General features: G+C 46.2%; 1 protein-coding gene across 26 annotated transcripts; it reads left to right on the forward strand.

The window, feature by feature from the left end:
- Positions 1 to 6,465: 6,465 nt before the first annotated feature.
- On the forward strand, positions 6,466 to 26,831 carry AKR1E2 (aldo-keto reductase family 1 member E2). 26 transcript variants are annotated; one of them, XR_012417396.1, is made up of 10 exons: positions 6,466 to 7,456; positions 10,823 to 10,990; positions 13,430 to 13,546; positions 15,716 to 15,850; positions 17,493 to 17,615; positions 20,045 to 20,142; positions 22,102 to 22,174; positions 22,738 to 22,821; positions 25,913 to 26,064; positions 26,257 to 26,831. XR_012417396.1 is itself a non-coding variant. In XM_074000902.1 (10 exons), exons 3-10 carry the CDS (start codon positions 13,535 to 13,537, stop codon positions 26,297 to 26,299), a joined length of 651 nt encoding a protein of 216 aa, XP_073857003.1. In that variant the 5' UTR covers positions 6,466 to 7,456; positions 10,823 to 10,990; positions 13,430 to 13,534; the 3' UTR covers positions 26,300 to 26,831. The 26 variants fall into 26 exon arrangements, 17 of the variants coding, with proteins under 17 accessions (XP_073857003.1, XP_073857004.1, XP_005564587.2 ...); XR_006700766.3 differs by having other exon boundaries at positions 6,466 to 7,043; XR_006700767.3 differs by having other exon boundaries at positions 6,466 to 6,547.
- Positions 26,832 to 27,249: the final 418 nt, after the last annotated feature.

The following is a 27,249-nucleotide window of genomic DNA, read 5'->3' on the forward strand; positions in this document are numbered from 1 at the left end:
CGTGCCTGCACAGTCTGAGATTGACAAGTTGCAGTCCCCCGTGTGTCCGCATCGATGAGAACCACATTTATGGTTCTTGTGGTTGCTTGGACAGTCTTTATTTTCATCATGAGACAAAGATAAGGCAGACATTTCAGGTGAAAGTCTAACACCAGTTAAGCTGTGGTAGAAGACAGGATAGTTGGCTTTGCTCAACTTCAGTGAAAAAGAGCTCCTTATGATATCATAATCTTGTCCTCAGAAACTTGTGGACTAATATTTGTGGCTGTCTTTTTATCCTTTACTTTAGCCACTTACTGGTTGCTTTCTGTGTATGTGGGGCCAGTTTATGTGAGATATGAAGAAGGAATTTTCCTTTATTGGGAATGTCTAATAAGCATTTACAAGCAGAATTTCCTCCTGATTTTTTTTTCTCTGCACTCTGAATAGTGGGAAGTGTTTTGAGGGTCTTCTGACACTACACCACAGTGATTTTTATTTTTCTGTCATAATCCATTTATGACTAAAAAGTGATGCTTTTTTTTTTTTTTTTTTTTTTGAGATGGAGTTTTGCTCTGTCACCCAGGCAGAAGTGCAGTGGCCCGATCTCAGCTCACTGCAACCTCCACCTCCCAGGTTCAAGCGATTCTCCTGCCTCAGCCTCCTAAGTAGCTGGGATTACAGGTGTGTGCCCCCATGCCTGGCTAATTTTTGTATTTTTAGTGATACAAGGTTTCACCATTTTGGACAGGCTGGTGGCAAACTCCTGACGCTGTGATCCACCCACCTTGGCCTCCCAAAGTGCTGAGATTACAGCTATGAGCCACCACACCTGGCCACATGATGGCTTTTTTTGGTTGCTCACATGACAAGCTATTATTTTTGTGTCACTTTAAACAGAATTTAAGATAGAGACTTCATACATTCCTTCTTGAGCTCCCTTCCACTACAGCAGTTGAATTTTGTCCAGATTCTGTAAACTAGTATTGCTGCCTGAGTGGCCATGGTATTTCCTTTGAGCTGAATTTGGCCGTTTTAGCTTCTTATTAGACAAAACAGTATACTTGGAGTCCTGGTGAATAACCAAACAAATGGAATTCCTTGTTCACAAAGATCTAGCACAGTGGTTCGGTGCAGAGGTCCATGCTTCCCCACTTGATCTTGTCATCACTGGCTCAGCCAAATGCTATTTCTCAAAGGTCATAAATCTCACATACTCTTTGTGGAGTCTTTCCTCTTTTTGTACATTTATAATCCCTGGCCTCTAAGTAGTCTATTCACTTCTAAAGCTGTTGACTTGGCAAGACAACAACTGCGTCATTCACACAAGCAAATCTGCTCTTGGAGGACAAAAAGAGGTTTATTTTGGCTTAGATGATTCTGATTGGTCATCTTCATTGAAACCTTGGCAGAAGATAGGTCCCTGGGCTATCAGGGAGAGAAGTCAAGTAAACCTTTAGTGCCAGGAATGGTGTTTGTAAAGATCCAGCATGAAGTGATACATTTCATCCTTGGGCTTCTTACTGGCTTCAACCCAAACAGAATCACTTAGTGCTGTTCCCTGGGTTAATGATGTTATTAGAATAAGTGACTGAAAGCAACAACTGAAAGGCTGAGTGCTTTGTTGTGAGGTGTGCAAAAATTCAATTCTATCAAAACAGGCTTGGCAGAGCCGCCACCAGTGGGACGGGGCTTAGCTTTTGTTAGCTGCTTCTTTGATGCTTCATGGGCAGCTGGCATTTCTGTTGCTGGTTTCTACTCTCTCAACCCTAGTGGACCCTGCATTTTCTCCCCTGAGTGTCCTTATCTTTCCAGATGCAAAAAAACCCGTGTGCTATTGTTTCTGCACTTCTCCCTGTCCTCATCTCTAAACATCATATGTGTGCAGAGAAATCACACTTGTTGCTCTGTTGTCTCAAAGGGTTTAGGCCTGAGTTTGCTGAGGTGATTATGAAGGTTGTGTGAAGCTGTGTCAAACATTGAGAGACATACACACAGGCTGTAGCAGATGTGTGTTATTCTCTCAATGCATGCACTGATGATGGGGATTTAGAATGAGCCACTGTGCAAAGGATGCCCCAGAGAGACTATTCCCTATACATTATTATTCAGTGTAAGATATCCAATAAAGCAACTGGATAAAGAAATGCCTATATCTAAACCTAAAATATTCACTCCCTCCCAGAGTTAACTTCCTTCATCCCTGAGAACAGGCCATCCATGGAGTCACCAAAATGCACTTTTTAAAAAGTGTATTCACACTACACTTCATCTTCATGCTCCTTTTCCCCTTGACAATGTGTTATATGTTGAGAATCTTTAAATAAAACTCCTCAACCACCAAAGAATTATTTCTCCCTATTTCTATTCATTAGTACTTCTTATCTTGAAGGCTGATTTCAATGATCATTTATCCCTCACAACTTCATATAATTTCTTCCTTTTAGAATCCCACTGAATATCATTTATATTTATCCCATGCTGCTTTTTTATTCTAGTTTATATTATTACTTGTGAACTTTCCTAATCTCCTCTCCCAAACACACAAACCCTTCAGCGACTTCCATGGGAGGCTCTCTTACCTATTACTCTTCACATCCCCAGCCATGGGATATGCAGGAGACACTAATAGATCTAGTATATCACACAGGAAGCAGATCACTAGGACAACAATTACAAACAGCAAATCCCAGTATCCACTAAAGACAGTGACAAGGACAAAAAGACAATACCTGAGAAGGAGGTAATAAGTATTCATGAAGAAGAATTTCTTAAGCCTCAGCATCTTAGCAGCTATAGTAGAATGCCATAACAAAGACAAAAATATTTCGAGTGTGAAGTTACACCATAACATACAAATGCATCTGTCAATGAGGCCATTAGAAATCTTTCAGACCAAAGGTCCCAAACACCCACTATAACTTTCTCATTTAATAGGGCACGTGTGGGGAAACTGTACTGTTCAAAAGCACTCCTATCAGGAAAAGGCAAAAAAAGTCTCCTCACGACTCCTTCTTAACACTGTACTGGACATTCTAATATAAGACAATAAAGGAACTAAAAGGTTGGGTGCAGTGGCTCACGCCTGTAATCTCAGCACTTTGGGAAGACGAGGAGGGTGGATCACAAGGTCAGGAGTTTGAGACCAGCCTGACCAGCAAGGTGAAACCCCGTCTCTACTAAAAACCTAAAAATTAGCCAGGCATGCTGGTTCATGCCTGTAATCCCAGCTACTCAGGAAGCTGAGGCAGGAGAATCACCTGAACCCAGGAGGCAGAGGTTGCAGTGAGCCGAGATCCCACTACTGCACTCCAGTCTGGGTGACAGAATGAGACTGTCTCAAAAAAGAAAAAAGCAAAAAAGTATACAGTTTGGGAAGAAAAAAAATAAACTATCTTTGTTTACAGGTGACATTATTGCCTATCTTAATTCCCAAAGAATTGACAAATACTCTTCTGAAACCACTAAACAATTATAGCAAGGTTGCAGAAGACCAGATTAATATACAAAAGTCAACTATTTTCCTATATATCAGAATTCAACAAGTGATATTTGAAACTAGAAAGCACAGTACCATTTACATTAGCAGCCCCCAAAATGAAATACTTATGTATAAATCTAAGAAGATATTTATGAGTCCTATATAGAAAAACTACAAAACTCTGATGAAAGATGTATAAATAATAAATAAATAAATAAAGTGATATTCCATGTTCATGAATACAAGGACTCAATATTGTCAAGACATCAGCTGTCTGTCCCCAAATTGATCTAAACATTCAATGTAATCCCATCAAAATTTTACTAAATTATTTTGTGGATATTTTGTGGACAAACTGAATCTACAGTTCATATGAAGAAGCAAAAGACCCAGAATAGACAACTCAAAATTGAAGGAAAAGAACAAAGTTAGAGGACTCACACTACCTGACCTCAAGACCTACAAGAAATCTGCTACAGTAATCAAGACAGTGTGGCATTTATGAAACAGGCAAATGGATCAACGCAACAAAATAGCACAGAAATAGACCACCACAAATATAGTAAGCTGATGTTTGACAAAGGAGCAAAGGCAATACACGGGAGAACATGCAGTCTTTTCAACAAATGATGTTGGACATCCACATGCAAAAAAATAAATCCAGACACATATCTCACACTTTTCATTAAAATTTACTCAACGTGGATCAAAGGCCTAAATGTAAAACACAACACTACAAAACTTATAGAAAATAAGAGAAAATCTAGATGATCTTGGGTTCAGTGATCTATTTATTTATTTTTATTTTTTATAGTGATTACTGTGTTCCAGGATATTCTAATTTACTAATTTTTATTTTAATTTTTTTCTGTCTGGTCTCTGATTTTTTAATTTTAATTTTTATTTCAATTGTTTTGGGGTGACAAGTGGTGTTTGGTTGCATGGAAAAGTTATTTAGTGGTGATTTCTGATATTCTGGTGCACTCATCACCAGAGTAGTGCACATTGTACCCAATGTGTGTAGTCTTTTATCTCTCACTCCCCTCCCATCCTTCCCCGAGTCCCCAAAGTCCATTATATCATTCTTATGCCTTTGCAGTGACTTTTAAAATACAACATCAAAGGGATGAGCCATGAAATAAATAATTGATAAGCTGACTTCATTAAAATAAAAAAGCTTTCCTTCTGCTAAAGACAATGTCAAGGGAATGAAAAGACAAGCTACAGACTGGGAGAAAATATTTACAAAGACACATCTAATAAAAGACTCTTATCCAAAATACACAAAGAACTCTTAAAATCGAACAATGAGAAAATGAACGACCCAAATAAAAATATGGACAAAAGACCTGAAAACACGCCTTATCAAAGATATACAGATCGCAAACAAGCAGAGTAAAAGATGCTCAACGTCATAGACTTACGGAATTTCTATTAAAACAATGAAATAGCATCACACACGATCGCAGTGCAGTTGAGCTTCCCCCAGGCACACTGTTCCCAGACTTGTGCAGGGCTGGTTCCCTCACTCTTTGCCTTTCTGTTTGCAGCACAAATGCCACTTCACTGAGGTGTTGAGGACTCCCTCACTCTGTCCCTTCCGCCTCCCACCACAAGCACCTGCTTTATTTTACTATAGCACCTGCTCTTTCTTTTTCTCATGCATTTGCTTTTACGCTCTGTCCATCCATTCCTCCAAACGGTGAGCTCCTGAGGGCAGGGCCCATGCAGGTCATTTTCAGCACTGCACCCTGGTCTAACTTGCCCTTGCACAGGTGAGTGCTCCAGGCACAGTTTCTGAATGAATAAATGAGAGTATCCAAGAGCCCCCTTCCCACCTGTGAGGAGCTCACATTGTGGGGATGGATGCTACTCACAGGAGATGCAAGTTGGGTGGGAGGCAGGGGGACCCTGGGAGTTTCTCTGGCTGCAGCTGCCCCACTGAGCAAAATGGGCACCGCCTCCCCTGATGGCCAGCACTGGCACTGCAGACCCAGGCGAGGAACCCAGAAACAAAGCCCTCACCTGGGTGTGGGTGTCCTCAAGGCAGTAAGACTCTCAGGGCTGAGGGGGGCAATGAAGGGGAGCTGTAAACTCCAGGAGAGATGAGAGGGGTGTCGGAAGGTTCTCTTGACCCCTCTTTCCCTCCACTGGCCCCGGAGGAGCACAGTCCACTCATAAGGGGTTGTCCAGTCCACCCCATCCACTTCCAAACGGGAGCCCGAGGCTGCAAGCAAGGACACCCCACTCCACATGCAGGGTTCGGCCTCTCCTGCACCACCCAGGACCCCCGCTGTCCTGCAAGCCCAGCTGCTCTGGGCCGGGAAGGACCCCAGGGACTGGAAGGCCTTTTCCAAGGGCACGGTGGGTCCCTGACGGGGAACCAAAGCCAGGCACGCTTCTCCCAGGCTGGGGGCCTCAGGGCACCTGAGAATGGCCATCCTTGGTACAAGGGGGTGGGGCCTCACTCCCGCGCGCCCTGTGGCCCAGGGGACGCAGGACTCTGCACCCTGACCCTAGAGCTTGCCCTAGGATGGCCCGGCCATGGAGATGCCCTGGAACGGTGAGGACTCTCTCCCCATTAGCCTGGCACCTCTGCCCTACCCTCAGTCGCGTGTGCACCCTGTGTGAGGCAGAAGGCAACCAGGACGTCACGCCTGCGTGAGCGGCAATGCCAGCCAATTGGAAAACCTTCCCCCTTCCTGCGTGGCTCTGCAAGCCAATCGAAAAATCCGTCGTGCATGCCTCCAGCCAATCAGGATGTCCAGAGCGCAGCGCCTCCAGCCATTTGAAACTCCCGCAGGCTCTGCGCCTCCAGCCAATCAGGATGCCCGTCCTTGATAAAACCAGCCAGTCAGAGTGCCGGCCGCGCAACAGCAGCAGCCAGTCAGGAAGCCCAGCGTTCACGCTTCCAACCATTGTCGGACTGTCAACCGTCTCCAGGCGCTTCCAGCCAATCGCAGCCGCCCGTCGCCAGCGCGGCGGTAACTGGCGCGGCGTCTCTGGGTAGTCGCGTGCGGGGCGGCGGGGCGGCTGGCGGCGGCGGCCATGGGAGATATCCCCGCCGTGGGCCTCAGCTGCTGGAAGGTGACGCGGACGCGGCAGGGAGGCGCGCCGAACCTAGGGGAGCGCGGGACTTGGGGGCGCCCGACGGGGTCCAGGCCGGGGCCGGGGAGAAGTGTGGCGGCCTCCCCTCCGCCTGGCCGGCGCCCGCCCACCGCCCACACGCGGCCGGTCCTGGCCTTTCCTAAAACCGAGTCGGTGTTGCCCGCGGAGGCGCTCTCCGCGCAAGCGGGGACTGCGGCAGCCACGCGTCAGACTCGGGGGCTGCAGCCGCGGCGTTGGGCCGAGCTGCTCGGTGGAGAGGCCGAGCCCCTGTAGTCACTCAGAGCTGGAGCGGGGATGCAGAGTGGAGGCCTTGGCGGCGCTGGACTCAGCCTGAGCAGGGAACCTCGAAGCCTCCTCTCCAGTCATGAGAGAAAGAAAAGTTGGGGCCCGGCGCGGGGTGCAGGCTTGGAATCCCAGCACTTTGGGAGGCCGAGGCGGTAGGATCGCCCGAGCTCAGGAGTTCAAGACCAGCCAGGTCAACATGGCGAAACCCTGTGTCTACCAAAAATGAACAAATAACTGGGCTTGAGGGGTGCGCGGCTGTGGTCCCAGCTACTCAGGAGGCTGAGGTGGGAGGATCACTGGAGCCCAGGAAGTCGAGGCTGCAGTGAGCTTTGATGGCACCACTGGACTCCAGCCTGGGGCACAGAGCCAGACCTTGCTGGAAAAAAAAAAAAAAAAGGAAAATTGGAATTGCTGATTAGGCTTTAAAGGAAACTTTGGGACCTCATGTTCCTCCCTGTTTAGAAGTAGCCCGTCCAGATGCCTGAGAAAAAGGGCATATTATCGCTCTGTGCATTTATGGGGGGCACTGCAATGTTTTGAGACGTGTGTACAATTGCAGCGTGGTTAAATCAAACTAATTAACATATCCATCACTTCTCTCAGGTATTATTGTTTGTGGTGAGATGTTTGAAATGTCTTATTTTGAAATACACGTGTAGTAAATTATTGTTGACCTTTGGCATCCTAGTGTGCAGTAAGTCTTAAAAGCTGTGTCTCCTGTGTGTTTGAAACTTTGTACCGTTTGATGAGCAACTCTCCATTCCCTCCTTCCTCACCTCCCCCAGCCCCAGCCTCTTAAAACCACCATTCTATTCTATGACCTTTCTCTACTTTGAACTCAATTCCTGCCAGTGATTTGAGACAGCACTAAAAAGCGTTTAAAATTTCATCTTTTTTTTTTTAAAGCTAAACTTCATTGTTGATAAAAGCTATAAGAAGTCACATAGGAAGTTAGTTACTGAGGAGTCAGAATGCTCAAGTTCTGCTCATGAAAATATTATTTAAATTATTTCTCCTACTTGCTTACCAACTCTTAGAGGCTAGGAGTGTCATTCTGTTCATATTGGTTCTCAGCATCTAGTAAAGGACGTGCATCTGGCAGCCATTCATTCAGGAAGCACTTGATGGATTAAACTGTTGAGTCTCTTGCTTCCCTTATGCAACAATTTGGTGCAGGAGTCCAGACTTCTGTGCACACAGGATAAGGAAAAATTAGTGAAAACTGTGCTTAAGCGGTCAAAATATTATATTTCTTTCTTGGACTACAGGTGCATCAAATTGGATTAATCACAATCACTCATCACTGGTCTATGCAAAGGCTTATCTTTACTTGGCTATTTTTAATAGTGAATGAACATCACAGATCTATCAGTTATCTGTTGCCCCAGAAATGCTGCATCAATGGCCAAACACCAGACCTTGGTGGTGTACAGCAGCAAGTGTGTACCTCCTGCATGGGAGGTCAGGAGAGCAGCTCTGTGGACCTTAGCTGGGCTCCTTCACTTGGGAGTTGGCTGGTCTCAGTTGGGATGGTTGGGGCCACTCCACTTGGCTCCACACACCTCCTGTCCTCATGCGGCTAGTTAGGGAGTGTTCTCAAGATGATGACTGAAGCACAAGAGAGCCAGGGGAGCCGTGAGATGTCTGGAGACCTCAGCCTGGGCTCTTCATTATTAGGGGCCATTTGATCCATCTGTGTGCCTGATCGGCGCTGTCTTAATTACTACAGTTCCTTGATAAGCCCTCATACCTAGTAGGGCAGGTCACCTCTCTTTGCTCTTGTAGATTTACAGTGTACAATTTGATGAGTTTTGACAGATGCGTGTACCTGGGTCCTGGCTTTTTATTTTTGCACCTTACTCTCCACTGTAAGTTTTAGAACTAGCTTACAAGTTTCAGTGGAAAACTTTATTGGGGTTTTGATTGGAACTACATTAAATCCGTCGACCAACTTGGAGATAATTGACATCTTTGTAATATTAAATCTAACTTTTCTACAAGCATGATATTCTTCTCTGTTAATAAATTGTCCTAAATATGATTCATTTCTAACATATTTTCATATGGTTGTATAGTTTTTCCTGAGGAGAATATATGTCTTTTGTTGGAATTATTCTTGGGTTCTTGATAGTGTGTTATACTACTGGAAATTATATTTCTCTGAAATTACGTTTTCTACTTGTTTCACCTGCTATATTCATTACACTTCCAGCCACTTTACTAAACTGTACTATTATTTCTGTTAATTTGCCTTACGTTTGTTTGAATTTTCTACACAAATGATCATATCATCAGCAAATAATGGCAGTTTACTTTCCTTTTTTTCCAGTCTTTAAGCTTAAAATTGCTGCTTCTTAGTTGTTTAGGTGCTTCTGGAAAGCACCTCCAGCACAGTGGCTGTTCTTGTTTTGTACCTGATTTTAAAGGATGTAGGATGGTTTTTTTTTAATATTGATACTCTATCAGATTAATTTTTTCCCCCAACTTACTGGGAATTTAGATTTTGAATCTAAACTGGTATTGAATCTTAACAAATATTGATTGAGATTACTTCTGTTTTTGTATTTTAATCTGTTAATATTGATGAATTACAGATTTTCTAATAACAAACCATCCTTAGATGTCTGAGATACACTCAACATGGGTATGGTATATTATCTTTTCATAAATATTGTTGCATCCAATTTGCTTTTATTTTACTTAAGAATTTTGCAACGGTATTCACGAATAAGATGAATGTGTAACTTTTAATATTTTTGTCTGATTTTGATTTCAAGGTTATGCTGGTTTTGTAGAATGAGTTAAGTCCGTCTTTTTCTGTTGTTTGCAAGTTTGTGTTAAACTGAGATGATTTCTTGAACATTTTATGAAACTTTGGTGGTTTTCTCTTTTTTTTCAAATTACTTCCTTTCTCTAATTATGTAACTATTCAAGCTTTATTCTTGAGTTAAATTTTTCTAGGAATTTTCCCATTTTATATCATTTTTCCAAATTATTGACATATAGTTATTGGTAATATTTTCTTTTAAGTCCATTTTATCTGCATGTTTTACTTTCTATTCATGTCAGTTTTTTTGAAAAATTGGCCTCTTCATCAACCTGACCAGAAGTCTGTTTATTTTACTGAAGTTTTTCCAAGAACTGACATCTGGTTTTGTTGATCTTCTCTGTTACATCTTTGTTTCTATTTTATTGATGTTATTCTTAATCATATTTTTATCTTTCCATTCAATTTCTTGGGTTCTTTTTCCAACTTAAGATGGATACTTGGTTCATTAGCTTTCAACCACTCTGAATCTGTTGCCCATAAAATGAAGATAATTATGCTGCTTTAACTTCTAGGATTACTGTGAAGCTCCAATGAGAAAGTGCTTTGTGAACTATAAAGCCCTTGTCAGTCTTCTGTTTAATGTGATTGCAAGCCCACCCACCCCCATGGTCTTCCCTAGTTCTAGTTCCTTCCCTTGCGTGAGCTTCATTTAGAGTGACTCTTCTCTTTTCTAAACTACCTTATGGCTTATAGCATCATACATTCATTTGGGTTTGTTATATGCTTCTTTTTGAATGGATACCTTCATGTGAGTCTACACCTCAACCTTTATTATTGGACGCTGTGGAATCTGAGTGTACAGGATGAATCTTAAGCCTCTTTGCATCTCAGTTATTATTCATTCTACACTTTTTTATTGCTTTGATCATTCAGAAAGCACACCATGTAGCTCAGTTTTCTGCAGACACTAAAAATAACCTATAGTTTTTTTCCCAAAATATGTAAAGGAATTGGAACTTAGATTATTCATAAATTACTTCATAACTCTGACATTACCTGTTTTTAGACTGATTATACTAGTACCAAATTAGTGACTTAATTTTGTATGTATTATGTGGTCCACATGCTTGGGTTAAAGGGGAGATTTGTGTTGGGTTCCTCTGACTGTGGGAAGACACTTTGTTTTGTTGGTTTTGCAGGCTTCTCCGGGGAAAGTGACTGAGGCAGTGAAAGTAGCCATTGACGCAGGGTACCGGCACTTCAACTGTGCTTACTTTTACCACAACGAGAAGGAGGTTGGAGCAGGGATCCGTTACAAGATCAAGGAAGGAGCCGTAAGACGGGAGGATCTGTTCATTGCCAGTAAGGTAGGGCTTCTCTCTGCAAGGCTGGCAGAGCTTGGGTAATGCTACATCTCGGGAGGGCTTTCTACTTTCTTTATGGGAGTTGATGATTTTGTTTCATACTTGAATCAGAATAAACAAGAATATTCACAGCTTCATGAGCATGCTGAATTATATTGTGTGCAGGTTGGTTTCATATTATTTACTTGGTCATTCAGGTAGGAGTACACAGATACCCCCAATTAACAATACATTATCAAAATTGATTTAGTAATGGACACTTTGGCTACACTGGTGAGTAGGACAAAGTCCTAGCCCTCATGAAGTCTGTTTACACAGTGATTCCTAAATTCAGAATCACTGGGGTGATTGTTAAATGCAGATTCCAAATTGTACCGCACGTCTGCTGAAGGAGAAACTCTGGGTGTGGAGGGAGCAGCTTGAGCGCAGGCATAAGGCAGGAAGCAGCATGGCAGGTGCAGGGATTTGTAAGAAGCTTGGTGCATTAGTCCATTCTCACGCTGCTGTTAGAACATACCTGGGACTGGGTAGTTTATAAAGAAAAAGAGGTTTAATGGACTTACAGTTTCACTTGGCTGGGGAGGCCTCACAATCATGACAAAAGGCGAAAGAGGAACAAAGGCACGTCTTACATGGTGGCAGACAAGAGAACATGTACAGGGGAACTGCCCTTTATACCATCAGGTCTCATGAGACTTATTCACTATCACCAGAACAGCACAGGAAAAACCTGCCCCCATGATTCAGTTACCTCCCAGTGGGTGCCTCTTATGACATGTAGGGATTATGGGAGCTACAATTCAAGATGAGATTTGGCTGGAGACACAGCCAAACCAAATCACTTGGTCTCCCTGGACCACATGATGTCAGGTTGCAGGAGTAACGAGAAGTGAGGCTGAGTAGTGGATGGGCTGGGCCATGGAAGTTCAGCTGTGCCCTGTCAGTAGCTGTGCTTTTTCCTAGAGACAGGAGCCCTGTTTGGTTTTTAAGTAGGGCAGCTTGTATCATATGTGAGTGCAACTTGTGTTGTGTATAGGATATTTTAGTAGGTGAAAGGAGCTTGCATTTGAGGCAGAGGCAGGAGGCCAGGTAGGAGACATTAACAGCAGTGCAGGTGGAAGATGATGAAGGCCTGCACTGGCACAGTGGGTGAAGGAGGGAGAAGAGGAAATGGATGTGGAGGGTAATTGGGAGGCAGGCCCCGTGGAAGACGCAGAGTGGACTACGATAGTGGAGAATTCAAGAATTCCTTTGCTTTTGATTTGGAAGCGGAATGTTAAGACCATGAGTATTAGGGATTTCATGACTCAGGCTCACAGCTTCATTATTTATAAAATGAGACTTTGGATTTGAGAATTTCCTGAGTAACTTCCCAGCTAAAATTTCATACCTCAGGATTCAATGTTGTTTCTATAGTTGAATTGCCTTCTGTTTTACTTTATGGAAGTTAATGTTCTTCAGTCACCATTGCTATCTGCGCTAGAGCAGAGGGTGGTAAGAGAGCAGCCTTGGTGTGTGTTTGGCCAAGCGGCGAGAATATCTTCTGAATAGTCCAGGTAGGGAAGTGAGCAACTGGAGATTTCTGAGGCTCGCCCTGCAATGTGGAGCAAGTTGCTTCTGTGTGGATCATAGTCAGCAGTGGAAATACGTTCATTATTTTGGAAATTTGGAAAAGTTACAGAAATGTAATTAGAAATAAATAAATCACACATATACACACCACATAGAGACAACTGTGATTAACAGTGGAATACATTTACTTCCAGCATTCATTTTTTTATTTTTCTGAAGATACTGTGCTCGTTTGTTTCCATTTATTTGATTGCCCTTTCTTTTACTTTCATTTAACTTATCATTTTTGTTTTTTCCTTGCTGTGACAGAGCCTTCAGGTTAGCTTATGTCACAGTCAATAAAAGTATAATGAGGGGAAAATCACAAGTTTTTCTACTTAATGGGAGTGTGGAAGGAAATAGCTAAAAGAAGTAAGGCAGTGTGAGTTAACTCACCTGTAGGCTAACCCACATGGTTACAGTGCCTTAGGAACAGAGAACCCTTAATGCGGAGTCTGTGTAAATGAGAAACACAAGATAGAGACTTCTGATTTTTCATCATGTCTTTTCTGCCTGCAGGAATTTCACTTTCGTTTTTGTTTTTGGTCCCAAGGGATCCAAATAACCACCAAATATTTCTTGGATTCCTGAGCTTCCCTTGAGGGGGAGTCAGGCAGAAGGAGTTCAGCTTTGGAGCCTCTCCCTGCAGGTGTCCTGGAACTCTTCTGAGGATAATGTCCCTGTCCTCCCGTCAGAACCTGCCATGTTGTATTTGTGGTCATCTCAACTCGGCTATTTTGGGTCCAAGACAGTAGCTTTGTGGGGCTATAGAACGGGTGCCATGCTGGCTCTGGGTGGGCATGTGTGACACTGGTCCCCTTTCCTTTGTAGCTGTGGTGCACCTGCCACAAGAAGTCCTTAGTGAAAACAGCATGCAGAAGGAGTCTAAAGGCCTTGAAGCTGAACTATTTGGACCTCTACCTCATACACTGGCCCATGGGTTTCAAGGTACCATTCAGTAGGTAGTTCATTCCGCGGTTTGCAGGATCTTCCTCCCCGTGGTTACACCCTGTCTTGCGGTGGGGAGAGCATGTACCAGCAATCAGGGCCGGGGTTCCCAGGCCGCACCTGCCACATGCTAGCTGTGGCATTTGGGCAGTCTCTGGGCCTCAGTTAAGGCTTGACCTCTGAGGCCCCCACAGGTCTGTCTTTTAAGCCAGTCACTTTTTTTTCCAAGCCAAGAGAGCAGCAGGTTTTCTTCCCTTAGGTTTTTAGGTGAAAGCAGCGATCAGATGAGGAAATACTGCTGCTCAGAGAAAGTTCCCAGTGAATTCCTAGGCCTTGTCTCTGCTTGCAGGTTCTGTTCTCTTTGGAGAGTAAATGCTGTTTTGCAATATGAGAGATAATTGCTTGTTCACCTGCAGCAGGGTCCGGTGGGTTATGATGGTAGTTGACTTTTCCACTTGGTTTTATTCTCTTAATTGCTTCACAGTGTTTCTGGAGCACGCATCTGAGCCATGGCTCTGCCACTAAGCTACCCTAGTCTAGCCGTGCGGCTTCCCTACTCTAGGCAACCTGCTTCTGTCTCACACAGGTCCTGGCCAGGATGTCCCTGCACATTTGCCCCGGGCTGTGATGACAGCCTGCCTGGGCGAGGGCCTGGTCACACAGTTGACACCTGTGAAATAGAGAAGCCCTTCCAGGGATGTTCTTCCTACAATGGAATGGGTGCCTGCTGCTCAGGAGTCTTTTACAAACCAACCTGTGAGAAGTTCTCTTTATGCTGCCACACTGTTGGCTCCTGTTTTAGAGTAAAATAACAAAAAACACTTCATTCCTTGCACAGCTTTACTTAACCAAGGCTTTGTATCTAGTTTCCATAAATGAGGTGGGCAGCTGTCCATTAGTCACACTGACTAAGAGTGAAAGATAGCCAGAGGGCAAAACCAGAGTGATGTCTGTGTCTTTGAAATTCGCTGCATGCAGAAAATCATAATTAAAACAATGGCTGTAGCTATATTACACTCAATGCCAGCCAGCATTGTTTTAATTATGTACCCAGAACTATTTTAGGTGCTTTACACATATTAATTCATTTAATTCTCATGACAGTTCTACAGAGTTGACACTATTAACATCCCTTTTGGAGAGATGATAAAACTAAGACACAGAACGTTGAAGGTTTAAGTTAGATTATTGGAGCCCAGAAGTATGTGCTCAGGTCAGACATTTGTTACACTTTGCTTGCCCTCATCCTTTAGCAGATTCCTGTCTTTGGATTTCTGGGTGGTAGAAAAGGAAGAGGTCTCAGATCACCCAGCAAATTACAGAGGAGGATAATGCAGCATCGTCAGCATGTCTTCTGGCCAGTAGGAACGCTAGGCCTTGTGTGATGCTGGACAATTAGATCAGAGACCGACTGTGAGTCCCGGGCTGCAATTTTGTGGAGGCTTCGATAAATGTCAACATGGGACGTGGCTTTAAAGCGAGACTGTTCATTACTTCAGCTCATCATGGAAAATGCCTCTTGCATGTGGACCAGGCTGGAACATGTGACATTTTTCCACTGTTGCTTAGGAGTGTGATTAGGTGTCATTAAATAATGACATTCACCATTAACACGCCATGTGGAGTGCATGAGGGAGGTAGCTGGACTGCACATCAGTGCTGCTCTGAAGGGTGACTTTAGGTTCTCGCCCTTTCAAGGTGTCTTTCTCTGCCCCTACCTGCTGTGTACCTTTGTAGACTCATTCCTCACCTGTCCTCATCATGGGGATTCTAAGAAAAGAAGACAAGACCCTAACAGTGGAGGTAGGAGAGGGTTGACTGGGCCCTATAAGACATGAAGAAATGCATTCCTCACGCATTCTTTACCCGAAATTAGTAAACTGTTTTCTGGAGGCGATGGGTGAGGACAGCCTTGCATCAGTGAGGATACGGGGTCTTCCTTTCCCATCTCGTGAGAGATGGACAGGGAACATCAGGCTGGCAGAGGCTTTGCCAGCCATCCAGTCCATCAGCCATTGGTCTTTTCTTAGAAAGGTGAAGACTGGGCCTGGTCACATGGCCAGGCTGGGGTTGCTTAGTGACAGGGCCGTGGCTTGGATGCAGGTCTCCTGACACATGTTTGTTTGTTTGTTTGTGTTTTTCACACATCTCAATTGTCCTTCTTCACAGCCTCCTCATCCAGAATGGATCATGAGCTGCAGTGAACTTTCCTTTTGCCTCTCACATCCGGGAGTGCACGACTTGCCTCTGGACGAGAGCGACATGGTCATCCCTGGTGACACGGACTTCCTGGACACGTGGGAGGTGAGCTGAGCCATACCACCAGGCAGCCTCATCCTGTGTGGGTCTCCACCCAGGATGCAGTGAGCCCCGAGCTACTTGTGTTCAAAGACATCAAGGTTGTCTTCCTGAGATGTGGAGTTTGCAGAACAAACAAGGAACCAATACCCAAAGAACTCAGAGACCTCAGTGACTTTCTTGTTACCTTTGGTTTGGTGTAGTGCAGCCCTCTTGATACATTATTTAAGGGGTAGCTCATTATAGACCTCACGTTTTTTCTCAAATATTTATTTTTTGATTAAAAAACCGTATTTCTTTCAGAAAATGCAGGAGAGTTCTTCCATATCAAACTAACATCAAAAAATTTATTTTCCCGGTACCCAGCAGTTACCACTGTTAATGTTTTAAGTTTCTTTTTTCTCTCAGGCATTTCAGAGTGATGAAGTTGGCAGCATGGAAGCTCGGGCTGGGGAGGCTAGACCAGTGTTGGGGAAGGTTACCAAGTGTCAGCCCATTTCCAGAGTTGAGACCAAAAACAGCCCTTTACTGCAGGGGCTTGCAGTAAAGTCTTGAGCAGGAAATTAAGGAGGTGGTGGTTCCTGGAAGTTGACCCACAGGCTGGCGTGGGTCTCAGACTTGGGCTCCAGCATGGCTGACAGAGCACGTCTGGTCTTATGGTCTTGCTAACCAGCATGTGGGATGGGACGTCACATTTGAGGCCCAAGAAGAAAGTAAGCTTAAGCTTAAGCATGCTGAGGTTAGGACAGAGCTTGCTGGGTGAAGCTCTCCAGGAAGGAGGCCAGAGGGAACCCTCGAACAGGGAGGAGTCCCAGGCTAGGCTCCCCCGATCAGTAGAAGACAAAGACTGCCCTAAGGTGTCTGCAATGTCAGGACCAAGGCCCATGGGCCTCAACCCTTTCTGTCACACTGTTTTATGTCCTAAAAGATCTGGGTTAAACTCTAGGGTGCTCATGTAGCACCAGCGAGGTTCCGGTGATTGTTGCAGAGTTGAGGCAGTAACTGACTGCTGCGTGTTGGCCCATTGGTCACTCAGGACTTGCTGCTGACTACGGACCCTGGCACGAAGCCATGCTCTTCCTGAAGCTCAGGGGCAGCCTGGCTTGCTGGTCAGTAACCAGCTCAGAGCTTTAGGTTGCTCTGCCCAAAAGTTCCTTAAAATAGTAAGTGGAGAAGGTGGGATAGGAGAATGATGATGCATCTGTGTGCTTAAGAAGGTCAGTGTCTCAGTGGAAAGAAAGGTGAACAAATAAAATCCGCAGCAGACATGCTGGCCAGACATCAGGAGGAATAGGAACAAGAAGAGCTCACACGTGTCGAGTGCTGGACGCCAGCCTTAGATGACGCATTCTGTGATTCCACATAAACCCTAAACATCCCCGTGGCACAGGTAGTGTCGCCCTGTCCTGAAGCTGAGAAAACTGGGGCCAAGTGAGGTCATGCAACTTGCCCAGCATCCCCTAGCCAGGAAAGATGGGACTGGAATCAGACCTTGAGTGCAGAAATGCTTTTGAAGCTTCAAGTAAAATATTATAAAAATATTGGGTGCAACCAGTTTTAGAATACCATACAGAACTGCTGAGGGACATAGATTGTCAGTGCAGTAGACAGAAGCTTCACACCCAGCGGAGTCATTGTTCTGTTATAGGCCATGGAGGACCTGGTGATCACTGGGCTGGTGAAGAACATCGGAGTGTCAAACTTCAACCATGAGCAACTTGAGAGGCTTTTGAATAAGCCTGGGTTGAGGTTCAAGCCTGTAACCAACCAGGTAAGCCGATGGAAGCATCAGAGAGTTTAACCTGTGTGGCTGGTCCACCAGCTGCCACTTCTGTAGGGCTCTTCTGGAAATGGGAGGATGGGTGAAGCACAAAACAGGCCTATTCTCCTCTGCCAGCACTCAGAATGGTGACTAAAGGCAGCAGCTAGCCAAGTGGCTTTCTTGAAGGTGCGTCTGGGTAGGTGGTACTGTTGGCAGGCAGGGCATGAGCTGGCACTTGGCCCTCCGTGTGCGGTACAGGCAGGTCACCAGGTGTGCTCAGAAGTGGTTAGGGTCCTGGCAGGGGCCTCACCCTCATTCGGGAGCATGGACCTCCCCTCCGTCTCTTCCCAGCCTGCAGCCTGCAGCAAGAAAGAGTGGATGACCAGATGGCTTCACGCCAGGCTCACAGGCTGCTGAAGCTGACGCAGGCACTTCGTTTTTTTGTTTGTTTGTTTGTTTGTTTTTTGAGACGGAGTCTCACTCTGTTGCCCAGGCTGGAGTGCAGTGGCGCAATCTCGGCTCACTGCAAGCTCCGCCTCCCGGGTTCCCGCCATTCTCCTGCCTCAGCCTCCTGAGTAGCTGGGACTACAGGCGCCCGCCACCGCGCCCGGCTAATTTTTTGTATTTTTAGTAGAGACGGGGTTTCACTGTGGTCTCGATCTCCTGACCTTGTGATCCGCCCGCCTCGGCCTCCCAAAGTGCTGGGATTACAGGCTTGAGCCACCGCGCCCGGCCGGCACTTCGTTTTTTAATGCAGAGAAAAGACTTGTGGGGAAAGAACTACTGTATTTTCTAGACTAGCTTTGTATGTTCAAAGATCATTTATACGGTACTTAAGCTTTTTATTGAAGAGTAGAAGTGCACATGTGAAAATGGAACTGTATACATTCTCATAAACTGAGCATAGCTCTGGGACCAGCATCCAGCTCAGTAAACAGCACATCCAGTGACCCTGTAACCCCTGCCGAGCACAGCATCGTTCCCATTCCCAGCAGCTGGGATTCACTTCAGAGCTTTACACAGATAAAATAATGATGTGGCATAAACCCCTCTGTGCGCGCCTGTTTCACACAGCGCTGTGTTTGTGTGCACGTGATTGTAGATAGTGCTGTCTTATTTCTTGTGGTATTCTGTTTTGTGAATTAACCACAATTGAGTTATCCATTCTGCTGTTAATGAGTACTTGGACAGTTTCTAGTTTGGGACTATTAAGAATAGAGCATCACGTTCTATTTTTTAAAATAAATAACGCTTTTTAAAAAAGTTCTATACAGAATAGATGCACAAAAGTGTGCGAATCATAAAAGGCATACATAACTTGATGAATTTTTGCAAGTGAACAAACTCAAGTATTCAGCACCCAGAACAAGGAAAAGGCCCTCAGCCATTCAGTAGCTCCCCTGGGTCCTGTTGTGGCCGCCACCATGAAGAGCAACCTGGCTTCTGACCCAGCTTCTAATGTAGTTTAACTTTGCCTTGTATACAATCCTATGTACGTAAGTTTTTATATATGTTTATATGGATAGTAGCTTCCGTTTTGTGTCAGTATTTTTAGTTGTTCAGCACTTTAAATACCTGGGAATGATTATGGCATAGTCTGAGTAGACAAGGTGGAGTGGAGGGTCTGCTTTCTGATAGGATGATGGACACCCAGGAACACAGGATTCAGAAGGCTCCAGAAGGCTGGCATCTCTTGGAGGCTTTCCAAAGAGGCTGATCTTGATGAGTGTGGCATGTTCCTGAGAGCAAAAGCACTATTCATAGTTCTCTGTAATTTACACTAAATATTTATTTTAAATATCCCTATAACCTGGAATTATATATGAGAGTTTGGAGAATGTGCAAGAGACAGTGATCCTGCTCTCTAGCTGCTTAAAATGATCATTCAAGTCACCGGTAGCAGGTGTTTGTCACATGTAGTTCCTCAATTTGATTCATTTACTCAGTGGATGTATTTTTAGCATTCCTACGTGTCTACATTGTTCTTAGTGTTGGCAAGACATTATGAACAAAACAAATTCAAACAAAAATCTCTATCTTCATGAGGCTTATATCTTGGTGACCACAGAAAGACAATAAGCAAATAGTAAAAGTGATAGTGATAGGTGCTGTAGAGGAAAATAAAGGCCTGGGGAGATGGGAGCTATGGAGTGTTACAGTCTTCACTTGAGTGCTCCGGGAAGGCCCCGCAGAGCAGGTGGTATTGGAACATTCAGATGATGTAGGCGTCCCCAAGGCCATGGACTCGGAGACCATGACAGCCGCTGGCCTCTTGGAGATTGCTCTGTCCAGCCTCCTCACAACAGAAACACTTACGCCTGGAGCTGGCCCCCATGGCTACTCAGTGACAGCCAAGACTTTGACGCAGGTCTTCTCTTGTAGAGCTTTTCTTGAACACCAGTGGTCTGAATTTTATGTAAGCTGTGATTCTGTTATAGATTGAGTGCCACCCATATCTTACTCAGAAGAATCTGATCAGTTTTTGCCAATCCAGAGGTGTGTCCGTGACTGCTTACCGTCCTCTTGGTGGCTCGTGGTAAGGATACATCAATGGTGTGTTAGTCAGTCCGACTGGGAAGTAGGTGCCACCTTCTCATTTCCTTGGGATGATTGAGGGAGGATTTAACGGAGATTTTGACAGGGTGTGGAGGGATGGGACCACAGGGGGCTGTCCACACCTCTCAAGCCTGGGGTTGAAGACATGGCTTATTATTGGAAGCCAGGGAGTGGCTGTGAGTGGACTGCCATGGGAGGGGCAGGACCTCTTCAGGGACATAAACCAGCCTGGAGTGACCTCTTTGCTGAGTTCCCCACCAGGGCGTCAGTCCCCTTCTGACCTCCTGACAAGGATGCTCCCCAGGTCTCTCCGTGGTTGGATGAGGCACAGCCTGCTGTCATCCTTACCCAGGCCCTGCAGCTGTTCTGTGCTCCCTCGCTCAGCTAAGGGACCTCCAGCCATTCAGCCACCTTAACCAGAAGCTTGGAAATCATCCGTCCCCACATCCCTAGTCCAATCCAGCACCAAAGTCTGTTGATTATTCTGCCAGGAGAAGTTGGACTTTGTGTCATGATTTCATTTCTGCCATCACTGTCACTGCCTTAGTTAAGTAGAATTCCCGAGGTCCTTAGAGGAGCCCCTCGGCTCCCTCCCTGGCCCACTCTATTCCAACCCATTGCTCCCAGAGGAAGCTGAAAGGAGCTGTCTCTTTCCTTTCCTGTGATCGTATCACTTTCCTGGGAAAAATTATTCAGGTCTTGGTGTGGCCTGTGAGATGCAGCCAGCCTGACCTCTGCCCGCCTCTGGCCTCATTCGTCCCTATCCCTGTGAACATCCTGGGCTTCAGCCACATGAAGCTGTTATGGGGTCCTTGGATAGAACATGTTTTCTCACCTCTGTGCCTTTGCAAATACAGTTCTCTTTACCCACAAATCTTTTTTTTTTTAATCTGGCAAACTCCAGTTTCTAATTTAAGGTTCAGTCCAGTCCAGCATCATCTCCTCCAGGAAGCCCTCCTGACCCCTCATTTATGTTTCTTACACAGCCCCTGTCACATTGTCTTGTGATTTTCTTCTCAGTCTCTTCCACTAGTCAGAGCAACCAGCGTGCAGGTATCTTATTTATTCTTCTCTTCCCAGCTCCTAGCTCAGCACCTGGGAAACATTGGGAACCCCCAAAAGGCTGAAATTACTTGACTTTTATCACCTGTGTGTTTTCCTTGTGAAGTGGGGCATGTGTGTTTGAACTTGGTACCAGCTGGAAAGTCCCTAGAAGGCTGGGTCCGTTCCATAGCTGAGCTTTGGGGTAGAGGATCCTCTGATGGAGTGAGTCAGGGAGCTCTCAGACTGACTGGGGCGGGCCACTGTGCACTCTGTTTGGTTCCTTCAGGAGACCTTGAGGATAATAATAGCACAATGCCTGAAACAGGGTGATGGCTCAGTACACACTTGTTGAAAAAATGAATCCTTAGAGTTCTCAGGGCCCACCCGAGCCTGAACAGAGGATGCATAGAGACTCTATGATCATCTTCAAAACCACTTTTAAAGGTTCCACATGTTCACAGTATTCACTTTTTAGTGGTATTTTGGGTGAACTTTTCTGAAAGTATCATCATCAACAAATACCGATTTGCAGCGCTGTGCCAGGGCGTACAGTAGAAGCTACGAAGTCAGAGAGCCCTGAGAGTCAGGGGGCGTCAAAGCTTGAGAGCCCACTGGCTGCGTGCGCTGACATGGCCACCTGGTTCTTGAGGAAAAGCACAAAATACACATGAAAAGTGATGTTATGTAGCCCTGTTCACCGAAGTGTTAGCAGTGGTTATCTCCAGACTAGAACTGTGGGGTGATGTGCTTTTCTGCATTTAAAAATTTCCTATGGTCAGCATGTGTCATGATCAGAAAATAAATCTTTCATTTTGGACAAAGATTTCTTCTTTCTAAAGAAAGGGACATCCATGTTGGATCTCTTGGCTCACCCCCCTGTGCTGTGTCTCTCTAGTGAAGGGGTTGACCTGATAGATGACCCTGTGATCCAGAGGATTGCAAAGGAACACAGCAAGTCTCCTGCTCAGGTACTGAGGGAGGGCTGTTCCGAGCCAGGTGGGGTTCTCTGACGACTTCACATCCTTGCGGAGTCCTGGGGCTTGGCAGGTCCCAGGAAGGGATTGGCTCACCCAGGTGAGTCTATGACTCATTAGACCCTCCCAGCGTTGAGCAGAAGTTGGTCTGCAGCCCCATTCCCAGTCACTCAAGCCATGTACTCTTGTCTCCAAGCCTGTCTAGACTCAGAGGAAGAGCTTCCAGGCCTCCCTCTGCCCCACCACCTGCATGCATGGTTAGTATGAGATGGAACAGAAAAGTTATTTAGTCTAGTCTTCTTTGTTCTAACATCTAGTGGGAGGGCTGGGCGCATGTTAAGGAATTCTCATTAAGCAGATTCTGTTGACCTCCTCCTTGGGCTGATGGCTGTCATTACCAACATATTGACAGAGCTGCTCAGTAAATGCCAGTAACAGTAACTGCTGTCATTGACTCTTGGACTCTTACTGCACCATAAAACTCACGGTGTTAGCAAATAACTTAGACTACATGGGATTTCCCTTTGTGTGATAGTAGACTTTTTGTTTCCTTGCAGATCTTGATCCGATTTCAAATCCAGAGGAATGTGATAGTGATCCCCGGATCTATCACCCCAAGTCACATTAAAGAGAATATCCAGGTAGGTGTTTTCCTTCTTTCATTTAGAGGGTTTCAGATCGTGTGTTAGATGGGAAGGGATGACTACTGTGGCACACGGCCTCAGGATCGCGGGGCTCGATGCAGCAGGGGCCTCTGCCTCTGCACTGCGGGTGTTGGTGGCTGACCTTTCACTCAGCGATCCAAGGACCCAGGCTCCTTCCATCTTAGGGCCCTCTCTCCCCTAGGGTGTTGGTGTCTTCTCCATCCAGCCCAAGATGAGGAAGGAGGGAAGAGCATCTTATTGGAAACATTTGTATGGGCAAGGCTTGAGCATGTGCATCAGTCACATGGCTGCGCTGGCCCGCAGGGGAGGCTGGGTGTCTCCTAAGCATGTGCTCAGGAGAAAGGGGAGGCAGTTGGTGGACAGGGTGCCACCTTCTGTCGCGTGGAGGTGTGCCCACGTGGCCTGAGGGCACTGCTTTGAGTTGTGTGGGAAGGGTCTGGTCCTGACTCCTGTCTAGTGACTTCCAAGAGGCAGGAGTGAAGACTGGCGTGTGAAATCTATTTTTGGAGCTATGTGAAGGAACTATGTGTGGTTTCAACCCTGACGACATAGTCTATAACCCAGTCAGGGTCATGGACTTGGGATTCCCACAGGCCCACTCACAATTTAACTGCTGCATAACCTCTCTAAGCCTTCGTTTCTTCATTAGAGCACCCTCTGATAGGATCACTGTGAGGGTGAAATGTAATGATATAGTGAAGGGGTGGCATAGTGCCTGGCTTATGGAAGTACCTGATGCTCTTAGCTGCCAGTCATCCCCAGTCACGGATGTCACCCGTAACGATCTCACAGGCAATGACAGGCATTGGTGGCAGCCCACAGCCATTGATCATTTCGGCACAGGTGTGTGTGAGCCTGGGGCCAGCTGCACAGCTGCATTTCCATAGACAGCATGTGCCCAGGAGTGTCCCTCTGGGTGTCCGAACTGCCTCTGAGCTCCACGAGGCACTGCTGCATCCTCAGGGCTCTGTTTGGTTGTGCCAAGCAAGCATTGCCACCGGAGTTTATTGACTGACCCATCTGTAGCAGTGCCTGTGCCCTCAGTCTCACTGTGCATGCCAAGCTGGCTGCCGGTGGGCATAGCCCTGCCATTGACAGGAGAGACAGGCCACCCACGATGGGAGGACCCGGGGATGGGCAGGCTCCTCAGGGTATCCACAGCGCTCTTCCTGCTGGGCCCTTGTCCAGCTCACCTGCTCCCCGCATGCACTTCTCTTCTTTCTCAGGCATCCTGCTCTTTAAATAGCCCAGAGCAGCTCTGGGTGACCAGCCAACCTTAAACCTGAAAAGTGTGGATTTGGCTGAGCTATAAACTCAGTTCTCTCCAATGGCTATTGACAGGCCTCTTGGAATGAGGCTGCAGGTCTCTTGTAGTGGTTAGAATTTAGCATTGCTGACTGACTGGCATCTGCTCCACATGGGGGCCTGGTCTAAGGTGCCCTCTGTGCCCTGCAGGGCAGCTAGGATTGCCCCTGGGAGGACATAGGCTGGGGATGATTATCTGACCCTCCCATGGGAGGAGCCACTGAGTGAGCAACTCAGCAGGTGGCAGGGGGCCGCATCTGCCCCAGTTCTGCCCTCGTGGCTCTCAGTGCCTGGGATGGGATCCCCATGGCCTAGTGGCAGTGAATGTGAAACAGGGACCTCAGACCCAGCTGAGATGCTCCCATTCCTCTATTAGGTCTGCTACACACTGAGGGGAAATGCCATCCCCAGGCAGTGAGACAGGACCAGGCTGACATGAGACCTGAGGGCCAAAGCAGAAGTGACAAAGCAAAGCTAAGGGCTGAGCACAGAGAGCAGCAGCGGGTTAGGAGGGGCTGGAGGAAGTGCTCATGCTGTCAGGAGGAGGTGGGAGCCGGGGAGAAGAAAGACACCCAGTGGCGCAGGCACAGGGCTCCCAGTGCAGGGTGCTGCCCCGGCCCGCCTCCTGTGGCCCCAGTGCCTCTCAGAACTGCTGCTGCAAGGCTGCCTGCCCTTTATAGGGACTCTTCTAGAACTGCTCACGATTCCCTTTAAACCCAAGAATCCCCCTACCCCAGCCCCAGCACTCCTCACTCCCTCCAGATGACACGCTGAGGCTACTTTCTCCTGGCCTCAGGAGGGGGAGGCTCTTGTGGGGGAGAGGCTGAGGTTCTCCAGGTCCTTGCACTGGAATCACTCAGTGCACCCCTCCTCCTACCGCAAGACAGCCACTCTGCCAGGCCAGGGTGGGCGCTGATGCTGTAGCCATGGGTCCTATTCCTCAGTGTGTGGGGACAACAAAAGGGGAGGGACGGGCAGAAAAGAATACTGTTTTCAAGGAAGAAAAATGGATCACTCAGAAAACTTACTCTGTGATATGGTGCCGTTAGAGTTCATAGTCCCAGGGCCAAGTGGGTCCTTAGTTGGCAGGTGTATGGAACAAATGGTTTTGTTGGGTTTTTGAGGGGTAGCAGAGTCAGTGGGAAAAATTCTGTGCCTTTTTTTTTTTTTTTTTTTTTTGAGATAGAGTTTCACTCTGTCATCCAAGCTGGAGTACAGTGGTAGTGTGATCTCGGCTCACTGCAACCTCCACCTCCTGGGTTCAAGCGGTTCTCCTGCCGCAGCCTCCTGAGTAGCTGGGACTAGAGACACATGCCACCTCATCCGGCTCATTTTTTTATTTTCAGTAAAGATGGAGTTTCACCATATTGGCCAGGCTGGTCTCCAACTCCTGACCTTGTGATCCGCCCATCTTGGCCTCCAAGTGCTGGGATTGGAGTGAGCCACCGCACCCAGCCGCCATACCTTTTAACTATTCCCACTTGTCCTTTATTCCACTAAGATGAGTGCAGTATATATTTCCATCTTTCCAAGGCTTCCTAAATGTAGCCAAGGCCAAGCCAGCACCAGTCACATGATCAAAATCAAAGGGCGTTTGGGGAATCCAGGCTGTGATTCAGGGAAGTTCCAAGTGTCTGATGAAGTGTTTGTTTCACATCTGTGTGTCCCTTGCAGGTCTAGCACAGTGCTCTGTAGGTAACATGCGCTCCATGAAATGTGAATTAAAGTTGAGTTTTCTACAAACATTGTGTTTTGGTTCCAGGTGTTTGATTTTGAGTTAACACAGCACGATATGGATAACATCCTCAGCCTAGACAGGAATCTCCGACTGGCCACATTCCCCATGTAAATATGACTCCTTCTTTTAAAAATAGAGGGAAGAATGTACAGATTGGATGATTAGTGTCTGAATAGGTATTTATCATACACATTTTAAATTAATTAAACCTTCTCATTGTAATTCTTTTCCTGTTTGAAGGTGGGCCACTGAATGAAGCTAATTTCACGCACTGGGGAGTTTAAAAGTGTATAACTGTATCATTTAAAATGTTTCTCTTAAAAAATAATCACTCGTTTCTATTTTTGATTTGTTTTTCTGTTTTTCAGAACTAAAAATCACAAAGACTATCCTTTCCACATAGAATACTGAGGACAGCTTCCCATTCCTTGTTTCTGCTCAGCCCAGATGCACCAACGCCATTGGTGATGTTGACCCTTCTCTGTCATCACAGCGCCAGGGCAGCTGTGCCTGGGATGAGAGCCACACAGTCAGGGGGGCTGTAAGAGCCGCCTTCTCTGACACATCTGGAGAATTGAGTGTGTTCTAAGTGAAGGCAATGGGGTTTCTCCAGGACAGCCTGTGTGGCCTCTACTCTGAAAAAAGACACTGATGATTGATCAATGAAATTTGCCTTCACATTTTAAGAAAACTTTATCTTACGGAATTATTGAAGCCATCTGCAGAGCTGAGGAAACAGTGTAATGTGTTTCTGCCCCATTGCCCAGCTCCACCAATTGTGCCCCAGGCCAGCCCGTGTCACCTTCACTTCCTTCTCTGCCCTGCCAATGACCCCCAGGTTATTCTAAAGCGGAGTCCTTCCCTTCCCCCATTGGGAAGTGAAATGGGGTAAGTCTGGGACACTGTCAGAGTTCAATAAAGAGGCTTTTTTCTTCCTTAAAAATCTGAATTTTTTTTTTTTGGAGACAGTCTCACTATGTCTCCCAGGCTGGAGTATAGTCAAGTGATCTCGGCTCACTGCAACCTCCGCCTCCTGGGCTTAAGTGATCCTCCTGCCTCAGCCTCCCAAGTAGCTGGTTAATTCCTAAATACTAGTTATTAATGTGGTCTTCTGATAAGTCAGATTATACCTGGGGAACCCCCATAGCGGATATGAAACACAGTTCACTTCCTCACATCCGCTCATTCAGCCTGTTTAGATTCATGTATCAGAAGGAGGCCCTGCAGAGCATGGTGTTCATGCCCAGGCGTTGGTAGAGGGTATGGTTTAATGGACTTCGTATGGTCCAGACGCTGTGATCCCTGTCCTTGCTGTCTGCTCAGTGAATCTGGCCTAGCTCCTGTACCCTGGGATTCACATG

The sequence above is a fragment of the Macaca fascicularis genome, chromosome 9 (genome assembly GCF_037993035.2).
Source record: "Macaca fascicularis isolate 582-1 chromosome 9, T2T-MFA8v1.1".
Lineage (NCBI taxonomy): Eukaryota > Metazoa > Chordata > Mammalia > Primates > Cercopithecidae > Macaca > Macaca fascicularis.

Excerpts from the sequence above, each read along its gene's own strand:
- AKR1E2 (XM_005564530.5), top strand. The coding sequence starts at position 6,933 with ATGAGAGAAAGAAAAGTTGGGGCCCGGCGCGGGGTGCAGGCTTGGAAT. Across the intron at positions 15,851-17,492 it reads ACTTCCTGGACACGTGGGAG|GCCATGGAGGACCTGGTGAT; the intron begins GTGAGCTGAGCC and ends GTTCTGTTATAG. Across the intron at positions 25,996-26,256 it reads CGACTGGCCACATTCCCCAT|AACTAAAAATCACAAAGACT; the intron begins GTAAATATGACT and ends TCTGTTTTTCAG.